The sequence below is a fragment of the Rhinolophus hipposideros genome (assembly GCF_964194185.1).
Source record: "Rhinolophus hipposideros genome assembly, chromosome: 21".
Lineage (NCBI taxonomy): Eukaryota > Metazoa > Chordata > Mammalia > Chiroptera > Rhinolophidae > Rhinolophus > Rhinolophus hipposideros.
In genome coordinates this window covers 40,825,500-40,845,205 of record NC_138067.1, presented here as the reverse complement: position 1 = coordinate 40,845,205, position 19,706 = coordinate 40,825,500, and the positions used below count along the sequence as shown (strand labels likewise).

The window sequence follows — 19,706 nt, the reverse complement described above, 5'->3', positions numbered from 1 at the left end:
ATTCCAAAGCCCTCAGTATAGTTTTTCAAAAGCATCCCTCCCCACCTCCCTCCTTCTCTCCCTCCCTCCATGCATATATGCACGCATGCATTCATTCCTTCCAACACACACTCCCTATGACCAGCCCCATGCTGGGCGGTGCTGGGGACACAGTGATGATTAAGACAGCTCCTGTCCTGCCCTCAGGCCACCGTGGGGCTCTCACTTCCATATGTGTGTGGGGGGCAGGCCTATCCCCACACAATGATGATCCAGAGAGATCAGTGCTGGGTTGGACGAGCTTGGGGGCTGGGAGAGCCCAAGGGGACGCTTCAGTCAGCCTGAGAGGCAGGGAGGGTTTTCTGGAGGAGGGAATGGCTGAGACGTGGAGTAGGAGTAGGAATGAAGCAGAAAGTGGGGTGGAGTGGGGTGGGGTGAGGAGTCCCATGCAGTGTAAACAGCACATACAAAGGCTGACACGCCATCAAGGTGCCCTGGGGAAACCGCAAGATCCTGGACGAGTGGGGAGTTTAAATTAATTAAAATTCAATGCCTTAAAAAACTTAGTTTCCTCAAACTAGCCACTTTCAGGTGCTCGATAGCCCTATGCGACTAGTGCTGTGACATGAGACAGCGCAGATATAGAACATTTCTATCATCACCGAAAGTTCTATTGGACTAGGGACCAGTAGAGGGCAGTGCCAGGTGAGATTTCTAGGTCTGCAAGAAGACAGAACATCCAGTGTGTGTGTGTGTGTGTGTGTGTGTGTGTGTGTGTGTGTGTGTGTGTGTGTTCTGGACACACATCATCAGATTGTTAGAGGTGATAGCATCTTCCAGAGTCCCCAGATTAGGGTGAGAGAGAAACCTTTGAACCACCTGGAGGGGCGGTGTGGCCAGAGGGTGTACAAGTGTCCCAACAACCAGACTCCAACGCTGCCCTGTTGCCATTATAAACACTGCTCTGTAAGCAGTGCCAGGCAACGCAAGAGGTCAGTTATTCTGGATTTTCCAGTTACAGAATCTCCTCTCTCTCTCTTACTTGAATAATGACTTTGACCCCTTTTGCGTTATTAAAATAAAGTCTAGGTTTGTTACAGAAATTTAGACTGTATGGACTCAAAAAGAAGAGAGCAAAATTCAACCGTCTTCCAATTATCCAGAGAAAGATGCTGCTAATACCAGAGGTCCAGGCTTCCATCCCCTGTCCTGAGCCTTCCTCCCCTTTCTTCCCCAGGCCCAGAGAGCAGGGCCTGATTGGTCCAAGCCTCTAGGTGATCCCATTCTTCTGTCCAGGGATTGATTGAGCGCTGGGTGATACTGGCCAATGAGACCTGAGGGGAGGCGGCTGGGGAAGTTCACCCAGGATCCGGTGGGCCACTTCTCCGAGTCCCCATGTGGCTGCGATGCCCGGAATGCAACTGCCATCTTGGCACCAGCCTGAGGATGATGCCAAGATGTGGAAGAAAACAATAAACAGCAGAGAAGCAGAGCTGAACTCCACACCTGGTGCCTGGAGTAGAACCAGACAATCAAGTTTTTTGTTTTTCATCCCAGCCCAGGAGGGGGCGGGGGTGGGGTGAGGTGGGGTGGCGGTGTGTGCTTTCTGCCATTGGTGCCTGAAGTATCCTCACCATCACATTTTTATATACTGGTAAAGATTCTCATTGACTGAACTCTACTCAGGTTCCCCTGAACTCTTTTCCAACGAGGCCTGACTTTTGGACTTCTGTGTTCATCTCTGCAGTGTCTGGTTTCGCAAGAATCATAAGTCAGTCTAACCAGAACCCCCCCACCCTTGACATCTGATTACCCTTGATATCTGATTAGGTTCCTCACCCTGCACCATCTCCCAGGTGATGTCTGATCACCCTGGCTTGCTGGCTCAGTTTACCCAGAACCCTCCCTTCCCCAGATGTTTCCTCTTAGTGATTTTCCACCCACTGATCTCCACCTGCTCCCTGGCTATAAATTCCCACCTGCCCATGCTGTATTTGGAGTTGATCCCAGTCTCCTTTACTGCAAAATCCCATCGCAACAGTGCCTACACCTTCGTCCCCTCCTTGTCATGGTCCCCTCCTCTTGAATAAAACCTGCCTCATCATGTTTTAACTCATGTCACTGAACAATTTTTTTCCTTAACAGAATATTATTTTTTTCTTTAACAATTCACCCATCCGCAGCTTCATGAATTTTATTGGTTCCTGGAAATTCTGCCAGTAAGAGCCAGGAAATGAAAAAAATTTTTTCTATAAGAATTTAAAGTTTTTTAAAATTGTGGCAAAACACACATAACACTTACCAATTTAACCATTTTAAAGTGTACATTTCAGTGGTATTTAGCACATTCACAACATTGTGCAACCATCACCACAATCTATTCCCCCCCCCCCTTCTTCCACCTCCATCCCCACTCTGGTTCAAGCCGTTGTTTCTCAGTCTAGTTGTATAGGACACAGCTCCCTGGCCCATGCTGGTATTATGAGCCAACCACCTGAGCCACCGGGCGGGCCCACAATAGTCTATTTTTATAACTCTTTTATCACTCTAAAAGAAAACTTTGGTCCCATTAAGCAGTCGCTCTCCATTCCACCTTCCCCTTTCTCTTTTTTCTCTCCATGGACTATGGACTTTTGGTCTAGACATTTCCTATCAATGGAATCATGCAATATGTGGCCTTGTGTGTCTGGCTTCTTTCACTCAGCCTAGTGTTCTCAAGGTTCATTTATATTTTAGTGTGTGTCAGTACTTCATTCTTCTTTATGGTTGAATCACATTGTACGGCTGGACCACATTTTATTTATCCAGTCGTCCGTTGATGAACATTTAGGTTGTGTCAACTTTGGCTATTGTGAATAATGCTGCTATGAACATTTGTGTACAAGTATTTGTTTGGGTATCTGTTTCAGTTCTTTGGAGTATCTACCTAGGAGTGGAATTCCTGGCTCACTTCATTATGTTTTACTAAGTTAGATTTCTGTAGCACAGGCATCCTCACCCCAAGCAATCTGCATCCCAGATGCTTCTGGGTCCACTCTCGACTTCTGGCTCTGTGAAATCCACAGATCATTCATTCCTTGACAAACAGGCCATCATATCTGTCGCTGGTGGGAACAGAGATCAGTACAACCTTGATGGGGGACTATTTGCCAATATCTATCATGACAGGGGCCATACTCTTTGACCTAGCAATTCCTCCTCCAGGAAGGAGGAATTCCTCCTCCCCCTCCCAACACCCATGCTAAGTGACGTTCACCGCAACGCTGTAATGGTAAATATATATATGTATTTACCATTATAATAATATAAGACCTGGTATTATATTATATTATATTATATATAAAGCCCGGTCTTATAGTAAAATAAGACCAGATCTTATAGTAATTTTTGCTCCAAAAGACACATTAGTGCTGATTGTCCAGCTAGGTCTTATTTTTGGGGAAAGACGGTATGTTCTCTTACACAGCAAAAGGGACTTTGCAGATGTGGTGAAGTTAAGGACCTTGCGATGGGGGGGTTATCCTGGATTGTCTGGGTGGGCCCAGTTAAATCACAAGGGTCCTCATAAGGGAAAGAGGGAGGCAGGAGAGTCAAAGGAGAAAAGGCAATGAGGCTTCTAGAAGCTGGAAAGGCAAGGCAAGGGCTTTTCCCCTGGAGTCTCCAGAAGGAACCAGCCCTATCGATACTTGGATCTTAGCCCAGTGAGACTCATTTCAGACTTCTCACTTCCAGAACTTATAAGAGAATAATTTTGTGTGTTTCAGGCCACTAAGTCTGCGGAAATACAATTCCCCCACCCAAAGTGTAGCATTCAATGGTTTTTGGTAAATTACATTATTAATTTTTTAAAATTGTGAGAAAAATAGACGACAAATTGGTCATTTTAGCCATTTCTAAGCATACAATTTTGTGGCATCAATTACGTTCACAGTGTTGTGTGAAACTGGACATCCACATGCGAAAGAATGAAACCGGACCCTTCCCTAATGCCCTTGGCACAAATGAACTCAAGTGGACCCCTGATGTCTTTTTATAACTTTCAGTTTGGGGGTGTTTATGTATTACCTAGTTAAAAAACTTAAAACCAGAGAGCAAAATCAGACAAGCTCTCCCCTTGGGGTCTGAGAACCCTGGGGACCCATGTTCTTGTGGCCTTCCCAATTCAGGGTCTTACTTCCAGGCGGCTGGCCCCATCCCACATGGTAACAGCCCATGCAAAACTCGGCCCTTCCTCAATCCCCACCAAAGACCCCCTTGCACATGGCCACTTGACGTGTAATAAATAAGATTTAATGAGGGTGTGGGGCTAGAAACAGACAGACAAGGACTGTCCACAGCAGCAAGGCAACCAGTCTCCCCTTTGTCTCCACGGTACCTTGGGGCTCCACTGGCTTAGGCGCCCCTCCCCCACTCCCCCTCCCATTCTCTTGGTTCCTGTCTCTCCAGAATCCTGTTTTTCACTCTTTATCTACGTGAATCCCAAATCCTGGTTACCTCTTGCAGAGCAGCTTAGACTTCGCCCTTTGATTTAGCATCCTGACCCAAGGTCTTTTCTCCCTGAGGTATATTTCTCAGCAGACACTTCTCGCTGTAAGAGGGATTCTGGTGATCACAAACCGTCTTCAACTAAACATGTCAGTTGCATCTGAGCAGCTCTGACTCTGGGGTCTTGGGCTGCACCCATCCTAGTCTGAGGGCAGCGTGTGTCCTGTGTAGCTGCTCCCACCGCGTCTCTTCCTCCATCTTTTGGCAACAACAGCCTTGGTGGGTTACTGGGCCCCCGTGCCCCGGGGTCCGGTCAACCATAGCACGCTGACTGCAGATGCTCGGCCAGGACTTGAGTCTTGGCACAAGGTGCCTGGGACTGATAACTCCAAGTTCACATCCACCAGTTATTCCTGCTCCTCAGACAGCCCCAGGCAGCCCAGGTTCCAACTGCTGGTTCTCTTCTGGGGTCAGTGACTGTTGCTTGTAAACACAGTGATTTGACTGACATGGAGATGTAGAGGCTCAAGGTCAGAAGTCAAATTCTTACCAAAATTCTCTGACAGTGGGAACATCCCGCGTGGCCCCACCGTGCAGGAAAGGGTTAACCTCGCCCAGAGAGAGATTCAGCCCTTTGCCCTGTGAGGTGACCTCTAAGCCCTAGGAGTATTCTGGCTGATAGTCTTGGTTTACAGGAGGCCCCGTGGGCCACACTTCGTGTTCTGTGTTGACCCTGTGGCTCACGATGGGGCCTTGGACCACACGGTATTGGCTTGACCTCTGGAGGTGCTTGAGACTAAGGTCAGCTACATCGGCAGTCAGGGATGTCTCCATGATTGACCCCCAATAGGAGCTCTGAAAACCAAGTCTGGGGTGAGTTTCCCTGCTTGGCAATACTCTGGGTGTGTCGTCGCATGTCGTTGCTGGGAGAAGGAAGCACTGTGGTATGACTCCACTGGACGCTCGTGCCAGGTTTCTCTTGGCTCTGCTCCATGCACCTTTTCCCACTGCTGACCTTCATCTCGTGCTTTCACCTGAGTGTTAACAGCTCGCCTGAGTTCTGTGAGTCCTTAGTGAACACACTGAACCTGAGAGTGGGCTTGGGGACCCCTGAGCTTACACCCACCCACTGCGTTGCAGAACAGACGGGACATCTAGAGGTCTGGCACAGAGGGTGTTCTGTCCTGTTGGAGGGAGACGTCATCCATTGGAGTGGGGTCCAGCTGCGAGGCGTATGCTCTTACCGGCTCTAGTTGCTTCCTTCATTCGGTACTGATGCTGTCACCTTGCGCCTGCTGTCGGCAGTTCTTGGGGAGAGCTGGCATTACTGTTCACAACTGAGTAGGAGACACTCTAGAAAGAGGATATTCAAACTTTAGCCTTAGAGCTCTTTCAGACAAAACCTGCCCTCTGAAGCCCATCCTGCGAAGAACTTCAGGCCTGTCCCCTCCCATCTCCCTGGGAGCCCGGGCAACACTTCTCAAGGTGTGGTCATGACAGGGGAGGGCAGGGGCACCTATGACAATGCAGATGCCAGGGCCCAGCACAGACCCACCAGACCAGACTCTCAGGAGGCGGGCCCAGGAACCTGCATTTTAGCAAATCTTACAGGGAGTTGTGCCCAGCAGGAAGGGTTGGGAACCGCTGCTCAAGGCATTTGGAGAAAAGATCCAGGACCCGGCTCCTGGCTTTCAGTTAAGTGCTGTGGGTGCCCAGAAATGACTATCCCTTGGGAAAGCCCACAGCAATGAGTGTGTGGTTCATGTAGACCCCCCAAACCCTTCGGAGCCCCACCGCTACACTTACGCCATTAGCAGAGTGGCTGCATTGTCTCTGACCTGGGGAAACAGGAGGAGAAGTTGTCAGGGATGAGTGACAATGCTGGAAAGCATGGGAAGGAGACACATGTTGGTGGCTGGGGCCCTGAAATTCTAAGACCCATCTCTCCTCTTGACATGGGGGTCCCTCTTCCCATAGTGGTTTATACATTTGTAAAACAGGACTGGGGTAGGTGGAAGGGTTCAAACCTCAGTTCTGTCTTTTAGGAGCTCTGTGACCTTGGGTAATTGACTTAACATCTCTATGCCTTGCTTTCCTCAACCATCAAACAGGGGTTAATTTAACAAATAGGAAATGTCTACTTTGTGCCAGGTGTATTCTAGGAGCTGGGGCTATAGCTGTGAACAAAACAGACAAAAACCTCTGCTCTCATGGAGCTTATATTAATCATAGTAATAGTAATAATAGCAATAATAATCATAGCTTATAGATACCCAGTGTGTGACTTACAATGTGCCAAATGCTGCACTAAGTGTTTTTTCTATATTATCAGGTACAGTTACTCCCATTTCACAGATGAGGAAACTGAGTCAGAGAATAAGTAATTTTCCCATGGTGACACAATTGATAAAAAAAATAGAGTGAGGTGCCAGGCACAGGCAGCCTGGCTCTGGAGATGACACCTTCAGCCAACACTTACTCAAATGCCACCCTTATGCCCAGTCTAGTGGTAGGGGTGCTAAGGACACAGCCGTGACTATGACTGTTCTAGCTCTACCCTCTTGGGGTTCACCCTCCACTGGAGAGATAGACAAGTCCCCACACAGTGATGATCCAGAGTGGGCAAGGCTGGGGTAAGGGAGCCCAGAGCAGGCGCTTGGCTCATTCTGGAGGATCAGGGAGGGCTTCCTGGAGGAGGGCCCTCCAGCTGGGTTGTGAGGAGGCAGTTTTGTTTAGTGGTTGAGGAAACAAGCTTTGTAGCCAACAGAACTGCCTTCTAGTCCCGACTTTCCAGCTGTGTGCTGATTGGCAGGTAACATTTCCTCATCTGTAAAGTGGAGCTCACAGCAAGACTCACTTTGCGGGGTGGTTGTGAGCACTCAAGGGGGCTGTGCCCAGAAAGTGTCCGACACATAGAAAGTGCTCAGCAAATTACAATTCTTTTGATTACAGAATTAGCCAAAGGACTTCTCCAGAGGGAGCCACAGGGAGGGTGCTCCATGCAGGGGAAGAGCCTGTGCAAAGCCCTTGAGGTGAGAGACCCTCAGGCCCTTTTAGAGCCGGGGTTCGGAGTACCAGTTCCTGCCACCCCCTCCTTTCTGTGAGAACAGCTAGGGCATCCCTCCTGAGCAAGGCAGAAAACTGAAACTGAAATTGCCCCTACCTGGCAGGGGCTCCTGTGTCACCTGGATTAAAAGCCAAAGTCCTTATTGTGGCCTTCAAAGCCCTACAGGATTTGTCCTGACTCCCTAAATATTTGTAAAATGAATCAATGATCCAATGACCCAGACTCCCTGTTGTTGGTGTCCTTGTCTGTAAAATGGGAAACCTCTTGGGATTGGGGTGAGGATTCAGTGAGAGGCCACTGTGTGGAAGGCTTAGCACAGAGCTCAGCATATACTAGGTGCTCAATTATGGCGACTATGGTGATGTTCATTCATGGCAGACAGGCGGGGAATGTGCCAAAGAGGAGGGGACTCACGAGACTGTCTGAAGAACCGACGATAAACCAGGCACCCCACCACGCTCAGAAGTGCAGTCAGGACTACAACCACAATCAGAGCAACGTGCGCAGGGGACAAGGCCGGGTGTGACTGCTCCCTGGAAGGTCCCTCTGGAACGGAAGAAGCAGGGACTTAGGTTCAGAACTTTTGGGGTTTCCACCTGCCCTGCAAACATTACCCATCATTTCTTTGAGAAACTACCACAGTGCCTCCCTCAGTCTATATGGTTCTGGCTTCTACGAGGGGACTTTGACCTAGGTCTGGCCAATCAGAGCATGCCATTCTCTCTGGCTGCTGTGATTGGTTCATAGGGGGGCTATGACCTAAGTTGAGCCAATGAGAGCCAGCCCTGGCACTTTGGCTAGATCTATTGAAAGTCGTTCATTCTTTCCCCTGGAATTATTAAACTAGTGGGATGTGAGCTGGCAGCTATTGAGGGCTATCATGCCTCCCTGAGGGGAGAATCTGCCTGAGAATAAAGCCAGCATGGAAAAAAGCAGCATAGAGACATGAGAGGTAAAGAAAAGTCACTGGGTTACACAGTTGAAGTTCCTGGATCTAACCATACCTGAATGCATACCTGCATTTTCAATACAGTCCCCTTTTTTTCTTGAACTATTTTGAATTGTGCTTCTATCAACTGCAATCGATAGTTTTGCCTAATACGCTTGGAAAGAAAGGCCTTCCTGAGTCCCTGGGGATGAGGCATCCACAACTACCCCAGCCTGGGTTTGCAGAGGGACGTGCCCAGGTGGCTGTACAAGGCTTCCAATGGTACACATGTTGGGTTAACAGAGAGTAAACCCTGGTGGTCCTCTCATGAGGGGGCAGGAGAAGGATGGGAGTCAGACAGCATTCTTGTGGCTGAGTGACTCCCTTACCCAGGTGCCTCCAAGTGCCAAACTCCTCCCTCAGAGGGAATCCTGCTGTGACCATCTCCTTTGGTTCCTCTGTTCTCCCCACCCAGGGGGCTCCTCACCTCTGAGCAGGATGGGCAGTTCTGCCCTGCCAGTCCCTAGGGCGTTGGTGACACTGCAGGTGAAAGTCGTATTGACCAATTCGTCCACTGGACGGATCTGGAGCTGGTTGCCTTTGGGCACAGCAGAGGATGGCAGGGAACCCGTGGTCCTGGGAGAGACAGAGGAGTGAGGAAGTGATGTCTGCTGGAGGCCTCGAGTGACAGGTGATGGGCCACTCACTGTATGCCAGAAATACAGAAACCCCCATGCCATCTATGATCTAAGTTCAGAGCAATCCTGAAGTTCCCCTGACTCTCCCTCTCACCCACATGCAACCTATTAGCAGATCCTGTCTGCCCCACCCTCACAATCTACCCAGAATCCAGCCACTCCTGAGCGCCAGCCCGGCCACCATCCTGATCTGATCTTCCGACTCCTGGGCTACTATGGCCGCCTTCTCACTGGGCTCCCTGCTTCCACCCTCGTTCCCCACCCAACTTTGTCCCCGACTCAGCAGCCTGAACAATCTTGTTATAATTAAGTGTGCTCACATCTCTCCTCTGTTCAGAGCTCTCCCGTGGCTCCCACTTCACTCAGAGTAATTACCAGTCATTCCCACAGCCACAGGTCCCACATGAGCTGGTCCCCGATACCACTGACCACATTATCTGTTACTCTCCCTTTGTTGATCCTCAAATAATCCAGTTACACTCCCACCTCAGGGTCTTTGCATACGCTGTTCCCTCTGCCTGGAATGCCCTTTCTCCAGGGACGAGCATAGCTCATCCTCACCTCCTTCAGGCCTCTGCTCAGAGGTCACCTTAATGACACCTTCCTCGGCCACCCTATTCATCCCCCTCCTCTGCTTTGTATTTTCCATAGTGTTATGTGCTTTACCATGTTATCTTATCATTTCTTCCCCCTCTGGAATGGAAGCCCCATGAGGGGAGGGAATCTGGTCTGTTTTATTCATCAAGGTATGTTGGGCAATAGCATCTAGCACATAGTAAGCAGCCAAGAAACGTTGGTTTAATGGATGGAAAAGGGAGAGGCATGGAGGTTTGGGCGTCTGCAGAGCTGGGGAGGAGACCCTGCCACATGGCTCGTGAGCCTGAATGATGGTGCTTTGTGGCAGACCTGCAAACACGCCAACTGTCGACACCAGTGGAAAACCACTGACCAGCAAGTCCTTTGACAGACAATTGAGAAACGACGGTAGCTATCCACAGAGGTGGGTACACAAGGAGGGTCACCACCATGGCATTTGCATAGACGAAAACGGGAAAGCACTTCTGTACCCCCCATTCAGGATTGGTTCAATAATCGAGGTCATGCACACTTGGTGGAAGTCCAGCAGCTTTCAAAAGGGGCTGTGGGCATTTTGAAATGCATAGAAGATATGGACCATTTGATGGATGAAGAGAGGGATGGACAGAAAGGGGCTAAAACAACAAAATGTTAGTGGGAGAATCCATGTGGTGGATTTTCGAGTGTTCACTGGAAAATTACAATTTTTCTGTATGTTTGAAAATTTTCCTGACACAATGTTGGGGAAATGGGGACGTGAATCTATGTGTCTTGACATGGAAAGGTGTTCATGAGATGGAGGAAAAGTTTCAAAATTGCACAGACAGCACAGTTTTTGTTTAGAAACGCAGGAGAAAGAGACAGGAAAGATATAGATCAAAGGGCAACAGTGGATATTTCTGGAGGTGGCTGGGTACATTTGACTGTAGGTGCAATATTCCTCTTTTTGTTCATAACTGTATTGTCAAATGTTTCCACAATGGTCATGAGTCATTTTTGTAATAAGGAAAAAGGCCCAATAAAAATCACGTCAAACAATTGACCTCTTTGCCTCTTTCTTTCTCCATTCTTAACCCCAGGGCTGGTAGGAATTCGAGGAAATCTGATTGCCCTGCACCTCAACTTGCTTATCTAGAGATTGGGGACAGTCTTTGCTCCTCCAGAGATGACTGAGGTGACGGGGGAGGTGGCACAGACCAGAAGTGAGGGCATTGGGTTTGGAGTCAGATGTCAATTGGAGAGCCGCTTCTGCTGTGTGACCAGGGCAAATGATGGCCCCTGTGGGGGCCCAGCTGATCTTTAACCCGGGCACGGCAATAATGCTGATTGTGCCTGGAGTATGGCGACCACATGGGATGTGGTAAGTACCTGGCACACAGAAGGCTTGCTATAAAGAGCAGGTCTAACCCCCTCGTAAATGCAGAAATGTTCCTGGGGCCCCAAGAACATGCAGAAATGCAGAAATGTTCCTGGGGCCCCAAGTCAACTTCTCCTCTCTCTGTACTTTCCTGCACCCCCTCCCCTTCCTTCAGATCCCAGAATCCAGCCTGCAGTCTTTCTTCCCTCAGACCCAGATACAAGGCCCCCAGCCTTCCTCCCTCAGACCCAGGGGTCCAGAGCCACCCAGGACTCACGTATTCCACTCATAGCCTGTGGGCTCTGGGTTGCTGCGGACGTCACAGGTCAGGGTGGCCTCACTTTGGCCGAGGTACCAGTTGCCATCATAACCAGAGATGGAGACTTCAGGGGGGTCTGGGAGAAACAGACACACAAGCTCAGAGACAGGGAGTCTTCAGAGGGACCTACAGATAGGTGGGCTTCATGTCACAATAGTGGAAAGCCTCAGCGGGTTTTGGGAACAGCCCAAGTTAAAGAAGCCTGTGAGGAGTCTGCGGCAAAGAGTTCCCTCGTAGAAGCCTAAGAGTCTTTGGCGTGGCAGGAGGTAGCTGGGTGCAGAGAGTGCTTCTCAGGCCTGGCCTTTGTACTCATTTTTCTGGGTAGCCAGGTCCTGGCGCGTCTTGGATGTCCCACGAGAAAAGGCCTCTTGGAGACTCAGCACACAGGACATATTCAAGGCTCTGACAAGTCCTGCAGGAAAGACTCCTGAATGACTCTGCTTTTTAGCCTGTTGCTTATCCATCCCAGATGTGATTTACAGGGAACTTTTCAAAGTCCCCAGGGGGAAGGCCAATGAGACAGAGTGTTTCTTTTTGGAGGGAGGGTGGGGGGAGTCAGTGTAGATCCCCTCTTCCCTCAGACCCAGTGATAATATAGAGGGGGGCTAGTGTTGACAGTGCCTGAGGGGATCAGTATGGCAACTGCCCAGGGGGAGTATTCAGTGTAAACAGTGATGGGAAGACATAGCCCCTATGGGGCAGAGGGGAATGAAGACTATACTGGGGGGGAGGGTAGTGTAGACGGTTCTCCAGGGGAGCCGGTGTCGACAATGTTGAGGGGCGGTATGAGGGAGTGCCTAGGAGAACAATGTAGACAGTGGTCACAGGAGCAGTTTAGAAAACAGGGGGAACACATCTCCCCAGAGTTGGTGGCCTAAATGACTGGTGTAGACAATGGGGGCCGTGCTACCTGTGGTCCAGAGGAGCCAGTGTGGACAGTAGGAAGGCAAGATAGAAAACGGACAAGGGAGTTGGTGGAGACGATGGGGGAGGAGTGTAGCATAGAGTGCAAGGTCAGCGTAGGTAGTTGACCAGGGAAACAGGTGTAGGCGGTATGTGTAGCCTGTGTTCAAGGGAGCCAGTATGGACAGTGTGGGTGTCAGTGCAGACAGTAGCCAGGGGAGCCTGGCAATGTGGGGAGCAGCACTGACTGTCGCCTAAGAAGCTGGTATGGTTAATGAAGGACAGTACTGTTTGTGGCCCAGGGCAGTCAGTGTGGACGATGGGGCTGGGGGTGGAAGCAGTCTGGCAGTGGTTCCTGCCCTTGCTTAGACTTGGGCACACTCACAGCGCACTCTGAGGATCACAGGCAGCAGGATGGGCTCCTCAAAGCTCTCGTGCTTCACGGTGCAGGTGACATTCTTGAGGTTTATTTGGCTTGAGGGTGTTAAGTTTAATAAGCTGGTAACAGTGAATGTACCAGGCAGGGGTCCTGGCACCTGGCTGGTATTGACCTTCCCATCAAGGGACCAGGAGATGCTGGCAGGCGGGCGACCTCCTGTGGAGATGCAGAGGGCCATGGGCACAGGCTCCTGGCTGAGCAGGCTGAGTGGGACCTCCAGGTCACCAGCCTTGTTCTGGGGCTGGGCTGGGGAGAGGAAAAAAAGGGACACGTCACTCCTCATCTGAGGAGAGGGCTAAGCTGTGCCCTGGAGGTTAAGAGGAAAAGTGACTGGCTCAAGGTTTAAGTGACAGCTGGGCTTTCACTGCAGGTCTGTCTGACTCTAAAACCATCCTGACCATCTCTTAACCATCATTCTGGTTATTTGCAGACCTGGGGCTTCACTGGGTTCCTTCCCTATCATTACCTGGGTTATTATTTACTGATGATTTCTCTTTAATTTAACTCACTGGTTTTGTTTTACCCTCATCCTAAACCATGATATCTGAAGTCCCAGGTTTGCTGAAATGACCAGAGCTGCCTTTGGCACAGCTCCAAGCACTTAACCTGGCACATAAGGGAAAAATAAATGTCAGCTCTTAGTCATCCTCAGAGCAATATCCATTTCACAGATGAGGAAACTGAGGCACAAAGACTTCTTATTCCATTTCCAAGAGGAGGGCCTGTTGTAGTCTCCCTTGTGCTCATGAAAATGAACCGATGATTGTGGGACAATGATGGAAGTGGAGGGTGCTGGGACCCCACTGGGGAAAGCACCGCTCCTTGTCGTCTGTTTCAACTCTCCCTTCCTCGCCAAAGGGAGTGACAACAGCTGACAACTATGAGTCACATGGGCCTCTGTTCTAAGCAGGTCACCTGGAGACACTCCGGAGACCCTCAGGACAGCTTGCTGGAGGGAGGGCAGCCCTCTCGTCACCAACCCTATGGTACAGGTGACCAAAGGAGTGTCTGGGATGAAACCACTTGCCCAAGCCTGCAGGGGTGAATTGGGATGCAGATCCAGGCTTCGCAGTCACCGTCGGTTCCCCTCTTCCCCCAACCACCCCTTCCGCACCCCTCCCCCACCCCAGGCCCAAGGTCGCCCTCCCTACCACCTTCTTTTGTCCCCACAGGATTTCTGCTCTGGAGGACATCTCACTCCCTCCAGGGCCCTGCCCTTTCTGCTTACCTCCCCGCACCCCTCAAGCTCCTCCCTTTCGTGTCCCTCTTCCACGCTCACCCAGCACGCGGAGCCAGGTACTGGCGCTCCTGCTACCCTGCGGGAACGTGGCGAAGTGGCAGGTGTAGTTGGCTTCATCCGCCGCGCGCAGCCCCCGCACGGCCAGAGTCGCGTCCCGCAACTCCACGCCGGGCCTGGCGGCTACGAACTCCAAGCGACCGGGCTCCGGGAAGCTGGGGTGCGAGGGGAAGCTGGGGCCCCGGGTGGGGTGGAAGACGGCCACACTGCGGGGTCTCCCCGCCAGGTCCTGCCGCATCCACGTCACCAGCGTCACCTGCACGTTGGGCTCCTGAGTGTGCAGCTTGCACTGCAGCGTCGCATTGTCGCCCAGGAAGCCGCGCACGTGGGGTGGCGCCTGCACAACGATAGTCTCGGTCTCTGCGGGAAAACGGGGGAGCGGGGCGGGTGAGACCTGGGAGTCCCGGGTCTGGATGGGGAGGGGCGCCCAGGAGGATCTGGAGCCCCGGGGGCGTGTGTGTAGGGGGGTCAAGTCCCGCTCTCAGGGCGACAGCGACAGTGGCTGAACTGCGCCTGCCACCAGGTGGGCCCTGTTTCACTGGGCCATGATTGTCCTATATTTTGCTATCACCATATTTCCTCGATCTCAGCATCACCGATTTATAAAATTGTGGTTAAAAAATTAAATTTGCCATTTACACCATCTTAAAGTGTACAAGTCAGTGGCATTTATTACATTTATGATGTTTTACAACCACCACCACTATCTAGTTCCAGGACTTTTTTTTTTAATCATCCCAGTGTCATCAATTTTGAGATGCCATTTAAAAAAAAATTTACAGCATGACTCACTGTCAGTGGTGAAACTCACTGAGTATCTCTGATTTAGGGCAGTGAAAAGGGGAAGAAACTCTAGGTCTTAGAATCCGTGAAATACGGTATTATTATTATTATATTATTATTATTATTATTGTTATTATTATTATTATTGATGTGTGGTCAGGGCTTGGGAGAATATTTGTAGGGGATCCTGGCACAAGAAGGGAGGCGATTATAGCTCAAGGGTTTTGGACCCCTTCAGATCTCTGTTGTGAGGCTTCAGGCAGGTTGCTTAACCTCTCTGATTCTTTGTCCTAGTTTGTAAAATGGGACTAATAACACCTAACACTCACAGGTTGCTTATACAAATTGGAAGCTGTTCTGAGTTCTTCACACATCTCTCATCGTTTTGTCCTTCAACAGTTCCTTGAGGCAAGCACTACTGTCAGTCCCACTTTATAGATGGGGAAACTGAGGCCCAGGGTCATTTGCTCCAGACCACACAGAGGATAAATGGCAGAGGTCGGAGTTGAACCTGCACTCAAGAGCCTGACCTCTAATCCACCTGGCTCCACAGGAAAATTTTTCTGCTTCGGGCTCCAGCACATAGTCGGTCTTCAATTGTGTTGGCTCTTATTGATATTAATACACAAAATGCTATGCATTCTTATTATTAATAATAAGGATAATGGAGAAGGTGGAAAGGAGTTAAGTTCTTTGAACCGTAGCCACTCACTGTGGCCCTTTGTTTAGGTGCTTTCCCTCCTCTGAGCCTCAATTTCCTCATCTGTAAAATGGGGATGGTTATAACTTAATAGAGTTGTTGGAAGGACTAAATGACAAATCTATGTAAAGGGATTAGCACATGCCAAGGGCTCTAAAAGGTGAATATTATAACTATTGCTATTATGAGGAAGCAGTAGCCAGGAGGTACGTAGTGGACAGGGGTACTTGGAGCACGCTGTGTGTGGGGAGGGGACATTTTGGACACAGGGAAATGTGGAGTGGTGAGCACGCTAGTCTGAATTTGACTGCCAGCTCTACCATTGACATGCTGTGCGGCTCTGGGCAAGTGAGTCTTTTTCTCTGGTGACTTCCTCCACCAGAGGGCAAAGTCTCCTCCTTAGCAAGGCTGCCATGAGGATGAAATTGGGTCCAGTGGCCTTTCTCCTTGTGTGCTCCTGTATAATTGCCACACTTGAGCCAGGCACTGAGCCACTCCCTACATGTGGCTTTCTCCAACTCTCTCCACAGCTGCATGAGCTATGTACTTTTATCCTTGAGTATTTTCCCATTGGACAGAGGGGGCAAGCGAGCCTTGGAAGGTCAAGCAACTTGCCTGGGCTAACCAGCAAATGTGGGGCAGAGCCTGGGTTCAGACCCGGGCCTGGCCCACCCTGCACCCAGGGTGCTGGGCACCCTACTCTCCTGCTGTGGTAGAGAAGCAGCTCCCTGTTAGCTCTGCTATTTCCTGCTGGGTGCCATGGGCAAGTTACTTCCCTCTGTGCCTCAGTCTCCGCATCTGGAAATGGGGTCACAATAGGACCCATGCTGGGTTTCTCCTGAAGGGGCTTTAGGTTGGTGGCTCTCGGGGCCTCAGAGGTGTCCTCTTTTTTGGAGAAGTGCCCAGTATGCTGTGAATCACATTTTGGGACATGCTGAGATGAGGGTCTCTGGCTTCCCCAGTCAGCATTTGGTATTATTATTGTTCACGTGAATTATCATTATCATCATTATTGTTCTTTCCGAGTGCATTCAACATTGCTCAGCATCTTTCCCAGATGACAGTCTTACAAGGTAGGTGGATTTCCCACGCCCATAACACATTTTATGGGAACAGGGAGCTTAGGTAACTCTGAGCTCACTCAGGTATTAATGCCTGAAGTTGTTTAGGTGTTCAGTAGACGTGTGTGGGCTGAATGCATGCATACATGAATGAATGAATGAATGAATGAATGAATGAATGAATGAATGAATGAATGAAGGGCTATGCGTAGAGCCAGACATTTGGGTCAGATGGGGACCCGGGTGATGTGTTACTGCCCTCCTTTCCCCCCACTAGTCATCTTCTGTGGTCATCATCCGGTAAGGAGGTCTGGGGAGCTCGATGGGCGCGGTGAGGCGAGTCAGTGACCTTCCTTTGAGTTTTCCCGGACTGACTCACGGCTCAGTAGAAATCGCCCTACTTCCCCGAAAAGCAGCTGCTTTCCAGGAAGCTGAGAAGGATCCCCGAGGATTCCTCCAGCTCTGGGCCAAGGGACACTGAGTGGCGAAGGGCAGCGCGCGGCGCCTCCGGGCGCCCAGGAGGCCGAGTGCCTGCGCAGGAGGACGGCGAGCAGGCGCCCGGGGACTCATCCGGGCCCGGGTGCGGGGTCACTCACCGGCTCCCGTGGGCGTCCAGCACAGCGACAGCAGCGACAGCAGCGACAGCAACGACGGCAGCGACAGCAGCGACAGCAGCGACAGCAGCGACGGCAGCAGCGGCGGCCACGCCCGGGAAGCGGCCCTGGCCATCCTGGGGCTCCTCCGGAGTCGCGCGCTGGGCCGGGGACAGGCTGCTCCTCGCTGCGCGGGCGTCCGCGGGCTCTGCCGGCGCCGCGCCACGGGCGCTAAGGCCTGAACGCCTACCTAGGAATCCCCTGGGGGCCGCAAGCCCGGGGGAGGCGACCTGGACCCGCCTCCCGGTGAGTCAGCTGAGACTCCCTCCGCGCCTGCGCGGGCACTGCCACTGACAGGTGGGGAAACTGAAGCTCGCAGAGAGATTCAGTGACTTTCTAAAGCTCACGGCCGGCCCATAAGGGACAGAGCTGAGATTCAAAATTACAGTCGGACTAGATCCTAAGTTCTTAACGACCGACTGGGCTTAACTCCCGTGGACTTTAGAGCCAGGCAAGGCTTGGGCTCGTATAGAGCAAGTTGCTGCCTCTCTTTGGGCCTCAGTTTCCTCATCTGAACAATGGACGTGATAATAGTACTCACCGCACAGGACCGTTTGTAAGGTTTAAACAAGCAACTGCTTAGCTCAAGGCGTGGCATATACAGTAGTTCGTACTCAAGAAATAGTAGCTATAACAATAACAACTATTATTGATGTTTTGCAGTTATCAAATACTAATTAATGTTGGTGAGAATGATGATCCATTCATTCTTCAGTCAAGGTATGTTTATTGAGGTGGTTGCCAGGAGCTGGGGGGGAGGGGTGAATAAGGGAGTTTTTTTAATGGATATAAAGTTTCTGTTTTGCAAGATGAAAGTATTCTGGGGATGGATGGTGCTGACGGTTGCATAGCAATGTGAATGTACCAATACACTGAACTGTGTACTTAAAAATGGTTAAGGTGTTACATTTTATGTTACGCGCATTTTACCACAATAAAAACAATTTTAAATCTGGCGTCTAGCACCCTGGACACATGTATGTGAATTTCTGAATGGAAGCATGGAGGCTGGCCTTGGGAAGACCTCGGAATTTTCTTGCTGGTTTTCTGGGCTGCTGAGTTATTCTCCGAATCAGGAACCTGTGGCTGCTATGTTCCTCCTCTAGATCATGCTGTCACCCTCAGGATTTCCCCGTCCTCCCCGGCTCCCTGGCTACTGTGCCTCTAGCCTCCTCTCAGAGCTCTGGATTGTCAGAGGCTACCTCCCTCCCCTGCCAATGTTTGGGCTTCAGATTTGGGGCCCCCTTCACCTCATACTCTGCCTCTTCCTCGCTGGGCATCTGACTTCTCAGGTGGAATGGGGCCTCTGTCTGAAAACAAACCATTAGAGCCTTGGTTCTGAACAATTGTACATAATGAGGAGGACAGAAGCTCAAAAGTGGGGTGAAGGCAGGGCCCAGGGTCAGGGATGGGGTGAAGGTTAAGAATGGAGTCAGAGATGAGGTCAAGAAAAAGAGGGGTCCTCAGGGGTGGGGCTAGGATATGGCAAGGGTCAATGGGAGGGGGAGGCCCTTTGGTGGCTGGTATTCCTGGAGGGGAGAAGTTGGATCAATAAATAGTTGGGAGGGCCACAGTGTCCATGCTGTCAAAATTGCTGTATTAAATAAAAAGTCTTGTGTCATATCTGGATGAGACTGGGTGAGGACACGAGGAAGGGAGACTGGTGCCAGTTGGAATGGGTGGGTTGAATCAAAGGGTTGTCTGGTTCCTCTGACAGCCTCCCTGATCCCTCCTCACCTATGACACCTGAGTGGGTCTCATTGAAATCCCCTCCTCTGATTCTCACAGCACCTTAGGCTCTCCCACCATAGTCCTTAGCTCCTTGGAATCTTTCAATCAATACATATTTATTGAGCACCTACTATGTGCTAAGCCCTGTCCTTGGTGCTGAAGTTACAGCCGTGATCAAGAGACAAAAGTCCTCCTCTCCTGGAGGTCCCATGCTCGATGGGAGTTGGGGAGAGAAAGATAATTTTTAAAAGTAGACAGGTACTAAGCCAGTGGATGGTGAAAGCTATGTAGAAAAATAAGACAGGGTAAGGAGATGAGGAAGAATTTCTTCAAAACCCCTCCTTTGTGTCTATCCACCACTTTGACTCCCCTCCCTCCAGTTTCCCCTATGTGTCCTTTCTTCCCAAGAAACCAAAAACTTTACAGCTTTAGTGTTTCTTGCAGCCGGTGCGAGCCTGTGAACTAGGTTTCACCAGTTGACTTGCATTTGGAGGGGACAATTCAAAACAGTTCTGCGCAGATGTTTTAAAGCTGTGACCTGGCTCATCCATTGTTCTTTTCCTTTGGTCACCACAACTGCCTGTCCCAAATGGGGTTGCCCCTTCAGCTAGCATCCCAGGATGAAGAAGATGTGTGCAGAAGAGCCACAGCTGATCTGTGGTCAATGTGTAACATGAGTGAGAAGTTGATTAATACAAGTCACCAAGGTTTGGGGGTGGCTTGTTATTGT

General features: G+C 50.4%; 1 protein-coding gene across 4 annotated transcripts; it reads right to left on the bottom strand.

The window, feature by feature from the left end:
• Nucleotides 1-4,249: 4,249 nt before the first annotated feature.
• On the bottom strand, nucleotides 4,250-17,516 carry LOC308490471 (poliovirus receptor-like). 4 transcript variants are annotated; one of them, XM_081032761.1, is made up of 9 exons: nucleotides 17,189-17,516; nucleotides 14,031-14,408; nucleotides 12,698-12,997; nucleotides 11,368-11,485; nucleotides 8,947-9,095; nucleotides 7,946-8,077; nucleotides 6,271-6,302; nucleotides 5,709-5,817; nucleotides 4,250-5,498 (listed from the first exon to the last, which is right to left on the bottom strand). In XM_081032761.1, exons 1-8 carry the CDS (start codon nucleotides 17,319-17,321, stop codon nucleotides 5,746-5,748), a joined length of 1,314 nt encoding a protein of 437 aa, XP_080888887.1. In that variant the 5' UTR covers nucleotides 17,322-17,516; the 3' UTR covers nucleotides 4,250-5,498; nucleotides 5,709-5,745. The 4 variants fall into 4 exon arrangements, 3 of the variants coding, with proteins under 3 accessions (XP_080888887.1, XP_080888886.1, XP_080888888.1); XR_013992214.1 differs by having other exon boundaries at nucleotides 4,251-5,498; nucleotides 8,947-9,165; nucleotides 17,189-17,430; XM_081032760.1 differs by having other exon boundaries at nucleotides 4,250-5,817.
• Between the last annotated feature and the right edge of the window lie 2,190 nt (nucleotides 17,517-19,706).